The sequence below is a fragment of the Anomalospiza imberbis genome, chromosome 14 (genome assembly GCF_031753505.1).
Source record: "Anomalospiza imberbis isolate Cuckoo-Finch-1a 21T00152 chromosome 14, ASM3175350v1, whole genome shotgun sequence".
Lineage (NCBI taxonomy): Eukaryota > Metazoa > Chordata > Aves > Passeriformes > Viduidae > Anomalospiza > Anomalospiza imberbis.
In genome coordinates, this window is record NC_089694.1 from 4,980,649 (window position 1) to 4,990,465 (window position 9,817).

The following is a 9,817-nucleotide window of genomic DNA, read 5'->3' on the forward strand; positions in this document are numbered from 1 at the left end:
ATCATTCTGTACGAACCCAGCAGAAATCCCTTTGGATCCCTTTTATGAATGAACTACTCAGGATTTCAAGACCCTCCCCGGTCTGCTTTTCACCACCAGCACCAGCACTGTCAGTGCTGGCATCAAGTTTACTAAAAATGACCCGGGAAGGGAGGGACAGCAGGGACACCTGAGGCACAGGCTCCTGTGCCATCTGCAGCCTGTCACCCCAAGCTTACCAACTGGTATCTGATCTGCTGAAGCCCACAGACCAGCGGCTGCACTCAAGCAAAGAAGGACAATGCAGTGAGGACTTGTTTTTATCTTCTATACATCACGGTCCTCCCAAAGTTTGGGGACCTGAAGCATGAACAGTGACAGGAAAAGGTCATCAAACAGCCACAGCTCAGACTCTTTATCTCCTTGCAGTAAAAGTCACTGATCATTAACTGCAATAGCTGGCATTTTCTGAGTCCCTGGCATTTTGTAGTTCTCCAGCACATCCATACCAAGTGCAACCAAATCCCCCGGATTTCAGCTTCGGAGCATCTCCCACACAGATCAAAGAGAAACCAGATGATCCTGAGGACATAGAGCTACACCTGAACCTAGGCATAAATCCCGCTATTTCTGTGTATCTCTTTATTTTCCCTTTGAAAAACACAGTCCGAGCTCTGCCTACAACACACTGGGGCCACGAAAAGCGACATCCAGAACTCCCAACAGGGCAAGAACCAGAGGCTACTGGGACAGCGGCCACACACGCCTGCCACAATCAGCGAGGAATAAACTCATCAAAACCAAATGACGGACCATTTAGAATTGAACTTCAAGAACAACAACAAAAAAACCCCAAATAGTGGTGGGTTTGCCTTCCCAGCACAGGGCGAGGGGTGCGGGATCACCGAGGAAATGCCGCTTTCCGTCGGCGGCATCCGCAGCACCGCCCGCACAGCGCCGGGCGCCGTGAGGGGACCGCGGCTGCCCGGCCTCTCCCCACACTGCCCGGCCGCCCCCCGCGTCCCCCATCCGGCACAAGTTTCCCCCCGGCGCCGCTTACCGCCGTGGAGCCGGAGGAAGAGGCGATGTAGACCTTGATGACCATGCTGGGAGCGGCGGGATGCGGAGCCGGGCGGGCGGTGGGTGTGTGAGGGCGGCTCGGGCGCGGGCTGGGGCTCAGGCGGGAGGGCGGGCGCGGGGAGGCGGCGGGAGCGCTCGCCCCGCCTCGCTCCGCAGCTGCCACCGCCCGAGCCCGGAAGGGCGGAAAATGGTTTTTTTTTTTTAATTAATTAAATAAATAAATAGTAAAAAAAGGAAAGGGGAAAAAAAAAAAAAAGAAGGAAAAAAAAAAGAAAGAAAGGGGAGAGGAGGAGCGCTCTCGACGAGCCGCGCGAGACGAGCGGGGGAGGTGGGGCGGGGGAGCCATGGCGGCGGGGCCGCGCCGAGGGGACGCGGGGGCTCGGGCGGGGCGGCCGCTTCAGGGCGGGGGTGAGAGCGGCGGCGGGAACCGGGGGACACCGGGGCGGGAGACAGAGAGAGAGAGAGAGAGAGGGAGGGAGCCAAGCGTGGGGGGTCGCCATGGTAGCGGCTGGTTCCCCTCAGTGCTGGCTCCCCTCAGCACCAGGTCCCCTCATGGCCGCTCCCCTCACGGCCGGGTCCCCGGGACCGATGGCCCCGTGCTGGGCTCCGTCGTTACCGGCCGCCCTCCGGCCGCCGTGACCCTGCCCCGCTCCGTGCGAGGGCAGCGGCAGCACCTCCAGCCCCGGGCCTTGGCCGCTCACCCGGGCCTGGGGCACAAGGAGTCAGGGCTGGGTGGCTGTTTCTGCGGCATGGTGTTTAGAATTAAGAATTTCCTTTTAAAATCTGTTCCAGCGTGGAAGGTACTGCCCAAGTGATGTGCCAGCCCATGCCAAAGGACAGGTGGCATCCAGTGGAGTTCTTCGCATTCCTGTGGTTACTGTAAGTATCTTCCACACACAAGAAAAGCCATCAAATCCTCCACATTTTTAATGGTTATAGTAATGGTGACACGTTATTGAAGGAAATTTATATCCAGCACCTGTCTCCCACTTGCCTCTGGTACTCCCAACTATTGCCTCATATATATTTTATTACCTGTTCTGATAGCAGGTTCACAACAAATGGAAAATATGTACAGTGATAAGCACAGGAAGCTGCAATTTTACACCTACAAGCTAAGATAAAAACAAAATGTTTGTTCTGCTTTTGGTGAAAAACAAGGAGGTATTTCTGAAATGAGTTTTCCAAACAAGCTTTCCTGTTTCAAATTATTAGTTTTTCTAACAAAAATAAATCTTTTAAAAAACACAATGAATTGAAGGTATTGAATTAATTGCTTTATTAATTTGCCAATAGTAAAGGAAACTGGTTTGAGGAGGATATGCCTCCGTTTGATACTACTTACGATACTTATATGAATCTTTGAAGCAGTCATGAGTTTTAAGTGTGTTTGAAAAAGCAATAAACCAAAATTGATTGAGGATGATGGTATGCCATAAAAATTCCCTGGTTCAAGGAATTTCAAAATTTAATAAAGTAAATGGTGTACTTTTCAATCTGTTTAAAACAAACTGAGTTAAGTCTAGGAGATTAAAATTCTTCAAGGAATGTTTCTTCAGTTGTGTTTGTGCAGCCCCTTCCCAGCTGCCTGAGAAACACCCTGGGAATTCCTGTTGGCTCCAGCGTGTAACCTGATTCATGGCAAGGAACGCAGGAGGGAGAAACCCCAGCTTATCAGAAAGAAGGAAAAAGTGCAGGTGGAGAAGGGGAGAGGGGAGGGTCACTTGAACTTTGGGCTCCCCTGTTGTGTTCCTGGCTGGCTGCCAGCTCTCCTCTCCTTGGAGAACTGGAATCAGCTCCTCAGGGGTGAGATTCACCTGGAGCGAGCTGCACCTCATCCTCCTGCCTCCTAAAAACACCGCTATCATCATTACACTCAAAAGTGCTCTCTAGGAGGCATTTTATCTTCATGAAATGAGATTTATTAAGTTAGGAGCAATACACGACTCAGGTATTGTTGACGCAACTTGGTTTTCTTGACTCATAAAAGTAAATTTTCTACTTTATTGATGGGAAAGTGTGATGTTTTCTAGTCCCACGCTACTCCTGTAAAGTTCACAGTGTTGTTTTTGTTTTCACTGTTAAACACTTGGGAAGCAATGAAATATCCTTCTCAATGTAGACCAAAACCTAAAGCAAAATGCCCAAATTTTAGGTGCTCCCCAAAGAGGAGCCCAAGGGATTGGCCATCCCAGAGTCATCCTGGGATTTCACAGTAAAACACTGCCAGTGATGGCAAGGATCCCCTCGCTTTTTCCTTAGAGCACAGGCAAGGATGGAGCCTTCCTAGTGCTGGCAAATTAAGCTGTTTTAAAAAAGAACTGGAGGAGAATCTCACAATGAAAGATAGAGCAGTAATCGTCTGCAAATTCCCCCTTGTCCAAAAGGTCAGGAAGAACATGTTCCACATGCTCCACAGCTGCTTTGTAACCACTGAGAGAAATTAATCCAGAATCCACCTGTGAGTAACGTGAGGCTGTGCCAGGGTCTGCTCCAGGATCCTGCTTGAGCCAGAGGAGATGATCTGGATCTGTGTGAAATGGAGAAGGTGTGATGGGCAAGGGACGTCAGCTCAGCGCTCTGAACAGGAAATCAGAAATCCATGCTTCATTCCCAGTCCCAGCCTGGCAGTAACTGGAGCCAAAGGGCAAACCGTGACTCAGAGCCCGTGCCCTGCTGCATCCCGTGCGGCAGAGGTGGAAACTGCTCCCGTGTTCCAAAGACTTCGTGGGAGCAGGTGGGCAAGTCCAAGAGATCTTCCTCATCTGGAAACTCAGCAAGGCCAGGTTTCCTTGATTTATGTGCAATTGTGGCAGGCACAGGGCGGAGGAGGTCACTCAGGGCACAGAGCGGGGACTCCGCGAGTGCTGCTTTCACCTTTGCAGTGGCAGCAGTGAGTGACGTGACAGTGCTGCTGCCTTAAAACTGCCCGTCCCACTCAGCACTCACAGACCCGGCTCAGCCCCCCAGGCCCGGCTCAGCCCCTCCAGGCCCGGCTCAGCCCCCCAGGCCCGGCTCAGTCCCGCAGGCCCGGTTCAGTCCCGCAGGCCCGGTTCAGTACTCCCCCAGGCCCGGTTCAGTACCCCCCCGGCCCGGCTCAGCCCCCCAGGCCCGGTTCAGTACCCCGCCAGGCCCGGCTCAGTCCCCCAGGCCCAGCTCAGTCCCCCAGGCCCGGCTCAGTCCCCAGGCCCGGCTCAGCCCCCCAGGCCCAGCCCCGCGCTGGCTGCCGGGGCGCGCCCCCTGCTGGCGCTCGGCGGCACTGCGGGCAGGGCCCGGCCCGCTCCCCTCGGCCCGCGAGGAGGAGGAGGAGGAAGAGGTGGAGGAAGCAGGAGGAAAAAGGAGGAGGGAGTTGCCTACGGCTCTGTGACACGCTGGAGGCCTGGGGACGTCCGCATTGGTGCCTTGGTGGGTGAGGTCAGCAGTGCTTTCAAAGAACCATGGAATCATTTAGGTCAGAAAAGCCCTCCGAGAGCGTGTGTCCTACCGTTCACGCAGCACTGCCAAGGCCCCCACTAACCCATTTCCCCGAGTGTCACATCTACACAATCCTGAACCCTTTCAGGGATGGTGACTCCACCACTTCCCTGTTTTGAAGACAATCTCCCATCCAGAGTGGGGCTGGCCAACCACAACTCCTTGCTTAGCATTTAATCCCTGCTTTTCCGTGCACTCCAGACTGGCCATCCACCCCGCCAGCCCTGAGCCAGCAGCCGGCCTGGGCTCTGGCCAGCCAGCCTGGGCTCTGGCAAGTCCTGAAGGGCACTGAGTTACCCTGGAGTACCCAAGGGAAAGGAATAATACAGCTGCAAGACTACAGAAACATCCAGGGAGTAACAGCTTCCCACTGACAGAGAGCAGATCTAGATTGGATACTAGGAAGAAATTGTGCCCTGTAAGGGTTGTGAGGCCCTGGCACAGGTTCCCAGAGAAGCTGTGGCTGCCCCATCCCCGAAAGTGTCCAAGGCCAGCTTGGACAGGGCTTGGAGCAACCTGGGATGGTGGAAGGTGTCGCTGCCGTGGCAGGGGGTGGAATGAGATGATCTTTAAGGTCCCTTCCTGTGATTCTGTGATTCTATGAAGTGGAACATGTAGATAATTGTGTAAAAAACAGAGTTTGACAAACAACTTACAAAAACTTCAAACCCACAATAAGTCATTTTTCAGTCTTGGCAGGAGTGGGAGGCCTGAAAGATGATTTCTAATACCAGTCTGCCATGGAGGGCTAACAGGAACATGCAGAAAAGACAAAAATTGCCAGAAAACCTCAGTGAATTTTTTGCATGTGTTTGTGGAGGAGGAGGAGGGTGGAGAGTTCCCAGACAGGAACTCACGAGCTCGCCTGAGGATCTGTCTCGCGCCAGAGCATCGTGTTGGGGTAGAATCAATGGACACAGCAAATAAAAACAACCTAACCATTGCCAGATGGTCCTCCCTGCACCCCTGGAGTGGGTAAAACTGCTTCCACACGCAGCCTCAGGACATGGCTGGTGCTCCCAGCTTTTACAGTCCATTCCCAGGGAGACTCAGCAACTGAGCGGGTTGTGACCAAGAAAGCTCAGCAAAGTTTCACAAACCGTCCTACCCTTAGCACTGATTTTGAACTTATTTTACTAGAAGTCTTCCCAGAAGCCATTTGAAGATTCCCAGAGAATCTGGGGGCAAGCAAGTCTGTGAGCAGACCCTTTGACCAAAACTGACTCAGTCCTAGGGGACCCCAAGGCCTCTGCAAAGTCCAAGACTGTGAATGCAAGGGGCCATTTCCAAGTATGTAAAAACCCCCAACACCTTAAGGCAGGCAGCAGACACTGATTCGCAGCCCCATTTCCTTCCTTCCAGCTGGCTCCACGCTCACAGCCAGTGGGAACTGCAGGTTTCTCACAGGATGGGCTTGAGAAAGGCAGGATTTAGTGATCAGAGCACAAAATGTGTTCTGTCCAGCCCAGTCCTGGGTCAGGGGGAGCCAGGGTCAGACCGGGCTGTTGGCAGATTTTGGGGTTGTGTCTTCTGCCTTTCGGGGCAGCCACCCTTGAAGGCCCAGTTGAACAAAGTGTCCTAAAACAGCATTAACAGAACGACTATTCCTGTTACTTGGGCTGAAAACCTGGTATCTCAAAGAATCTCAGGATGGTTTGGGTTGAAAGAAACCTTCAAGCTCATCCAGTGCCACCCCCTGCCATGGGCAGGGACACCTTCCACTGTCCCAGGTTGCTCCAAGCCCCGTCCAACCTGGCTTTGGACACTGCCAGGGATGGGGAGTCCACAGCCTCTCTGGGCAAACCTATGCCAGTGTGTTGTAAGTGGAAATGGACATTTCCATTTATTTTTATGCACCAAATCTGTGAATAATCTCCTTTGTGTTAGATGAGGAAATGCATTTTTTGGTTTAGAACACCTGATTGAACATCTGTCCTAGAACAGAGTGCACCAGCTCCCAAAGGTGCCAGCATTTTTCTGTTTGCTATCAAGGGAGTCCAGACAACTCCAGTGTGAGCTTCTGCTTTGGGATAGATGCCTGAAGCTCCCTGGAAGTCATTCTCATATCCTCTTACCCGTGTTTTGTGTTTAATACAATTCTGGAGCAGGTAGTCACCCCCTTCACTCTCAGGGACCAGTAAGAAGCTGTAGCTAAGCCAAAGGTTTTATTAAAGCACAGATAAACAGACTCAATGAGAATCCTAAATTCCTCATCCTCATCTTCCCAAATTAATAAGCTCTAAATGTTTTATTGCAATCAATACTGAATTTGACACATAAATCAATTTTTATCCAGGACAAACCACAGAATCACCCAGGACAAACTATAAAATTAACCAAGCACAAACCTCTTCTGTAGATCAATAATCCACTCATCCCAAAAGTTATATAAAATAAGGCAGAAGGACACTCAAACACCAGGTACAGAACACAAAAATGTGTTTTGTGGAATTTTGCCACAAAAATATGAATTCATATTACTGGTCATCTGTGCCATGACTACGACACACACAGAATCCTAATTTCCCTTCCTCTGAACTCATGACTGTGGGGCTATTGCACAGTTAAATGAACTAGGCTGAGAGCAGAAGGTGTGGAAAGGAATCTCCAACATTCCAACCCCCATGAATTTTAGCACAAAGGAATGAGAAAGGAACAGGTATCTGATTGCCTGTTCCAGGAAGGTGAGAAGTCAATCACCCAAGAGTGACTTAGGTCGGTTCTGCCTTTATTCAGGAATGTCCTGATCTACTTCAGCTCAAGAAGGTGGTCCAGGAAAACATTCCTGAAGTACTACAGATCTCTGATAGCAGGAGCAGGCCCTCCTTCTCCGCAGGACATTCCCAATTTTCAAACCATTCCTCAGCGTTTGAGCATCACTCTCTAAGCTCAGTGTGGGCTGTACAGACTGACCGTCCTGTGCTGGTCACTTTTGGTTTGGTGTAGGCCCATGTTTCTGTCTGCAGACTGGATGGTTTTACCTCTGGAGTCATTGACTCCTTACAGAATGAAAATTCAAATTTTAGCATGGCATTTTGCTCATTGAAACAGTGGCACACAAAAAAGGAGATTAACTACTGATTTTCCGCTTTGATTTGAGATGGTTCATAAATTCAGTTTTAGGGGATTTTGTACTAAAACAAATATGCCAATTTGGGCAAAAACATCAAAAAAAGGTCACATGTTACAAAGTCATTGTCCAGAATAGACTTATTCTCTTAGCTACAACCAGGTCTGTAATTTCCTGCATAGTTACAGCCATTTATACTTGCAGCATAACAGCATCTCACAGCAGCTTATCTTGTCTCTTTAGAGGGAAATAATCTTCTCACTAGTCATTATTTAGGTCAGTTTGTGGTGTAATGAATTTTCTTTTCTTAAATAAAAGTGTTTGAGAAAATGTAAAGGTGAAAAAGAAGGCAGAGCAAATATAATGCAAAAATCAGTTGTGAATTTTAAATCTGTGCTTCACTTGCACATTTTGATCCAAACTGTTGGTAGTGCAAGTTGTTCAGAAGATATTCATAGACTCTTCAATAAATTCCCTTTTCTCTTCCACAAAAACTTCTCCCAGAATATAGAAAGGATGAAGGAGTAACTGCAGGGAGACAGAAGAAACCTCCTGAGGCCAGTCAAGCACAAACCTTGGTGGTAATGGAGAACTCAGGGACCAAGAGCTCTTGAAATGTGTTTCAGGCCACGTTTAATTCGGAAGATGGAGAAAACTACTGGAAACACTATTTAAAAATCTTGATTAAGGCAGGAGAACTCGAAGGGGGCGTGATTGTATTTGGTTACATGGTTACCCTGAGGGTGGAAAATGCATTTCCTGTGATTCAGGAGGCCAGTCAGAGCCATCCTTAAATAATTTGTGTGTTTTAACAAAATAATCATGGCATTGATGGATCAACATTGACTGGAGAAAGGCGGAGAAGGGTGGCTCCGTGGATGGAAAATTGCTCAGCTTAACTGCAAAGTGCAGGAAGATAATAAACTATTGACATCTCGGCCCTTGGAGAGGGAGGTGACGTAAAAAGTGACAAATCAAAAAGTCACCATGAATTTGTCAAGAACGGGGGAACAGCTGTTCAGGGAGCAGCACTGAAAGGAATCCGGGGATTACAGGGGATCAGGAGGAGTCTGAACCAACATGGTGATGCTGTTGCTGACTCTGCAAATGCCAAGCTCAGATCTGTTACCTAATTAACCTGATTACAGACCTGGGCAGGAATGTGGAGTCCAGAGGAGCCTAAGAATAACTAAAGGTTTAGAAAATATGGCCTACGAGATCATGAGGCCTACAAGAATTTGTTTAGTCTATAAAGTTTTAGGGAGAAATGATAATATTATGTGAAATGACAGAGTCTGTAAAATGTTATTGGAATTTGATGCTCATTAATCGTTCTTTGGATCTGCTGGACACGGCACAAAGAAGCTGAAATTCACAACCAAAGTACAATGTAGATGCTGGGGAAAACTTTGTGGGGTTAAGGCCAGTTGGGCGCTGGAACTGTCTTTCTAGGAAGATGGCAGAATCCAGTTTAATGTAGGTTTTAGAAAGGGTAGTCCTGGCTTTGGGCAGGAACAGTGGCACCTCAGAGCAGCAGCTCCTGCTACAAGTCTCAGTGCAAAGCGCTGAGTCCTGAAGGTGGTATTAATACACCTTGTGCTTTGGAAATGCACAACATAGGTGGTGGAGGCACTGCCAGACATTGCAGCTATGATGGAAACGAGAGCTGATTTTCCTTAATCCACGCCGAAATCTGAGACTTCACCTTGTGAGCAACCTCAGGCTCGCAGGCCCCGCTCGGGGCCAACCCCAACAGCGTCAGCCGAGGTGCAAGACCCCAAGAGGCCAGTCAGAGCCCGGAGCGCTCAGACAATCCCGGGGCACTTAAACCACCCGCTCACCCCGCGCGGGGCCGGGCCGGACAAAGGCCGCAGCCCCCTCCCTCCGCCGGCCGAGGCCACGGGCGGGCCACGGCCCTTTCCAACAGGTACCGCAGGGCCGGGAGGCGGCGGCGGCGGCCGCGCTCCCGCAGGCCGCGGGGCCGAGGCGGCCATGTTGTGGTCCTGCGGCCTGCGGGAACTTTGCGGGAAGTTTCTGGGGCGGCCCGCGGGGGGCAGGGGCCCGGGGGCGGCGGGCGGCGCGGGGCCCCGCGGCGGGCGGGCGGAGGCGGCGGCGCCGGGGCCGCGCTCCGGGCCGCGCACACGCGGAAAGCGCGCGGCGCTCGCCATACGGAGGCCCCGCCCACGCCCCGCCCCCGCGCCGCTCCCCGCGCTC

General features: G+C 51.0%; 1 protein-coding gene and 1 long non-coding RNA gene across 3 annotated transcripts in view; both read right to left on the reverse strand.

Annotated features, from left to right (window-relative positions):
- The window catches only part of SH3BGRL (SH3 domain binding glutamate rich protein like), a 40,251-nt gene that overhangs the window by 29,643 nt on the left and 791 nt on the right, over positions 1-9,817 (reverse strand). The window contains exon 1 of one of the 2 annotated variants that reach the window (XM_068204605.1): positions 1,040-1,199. The exons of the other annotated variant lie outside the window; for it this stretch is intronic. Within the exon in view, the coding sequence (XP_068060706.1) occupies positions 1,040-1,084 (45 nt within the window). The 5' untranslated portion in view covers positions 1,085-1,199. Of the gene's footprint in view, positions 1-1,039; positions 1,200-9,817 lie in introns of those variants that run through there. 2 annotated transcript variants of the gene reach the window in all.
- LOC137482346 (uncharacterized) lies at positions 2,959-3,893 on the reverse strand. The gene is made up of 2 exons (XR_011004023.1): positions 3,398-3,893; positions 2,959-3,189 (listed from the first exon to the last, which is right to left on the reverse strand). It is a non-coding gene; the product is annotated as an uncharacterized lncRNA (long non-coding RNA).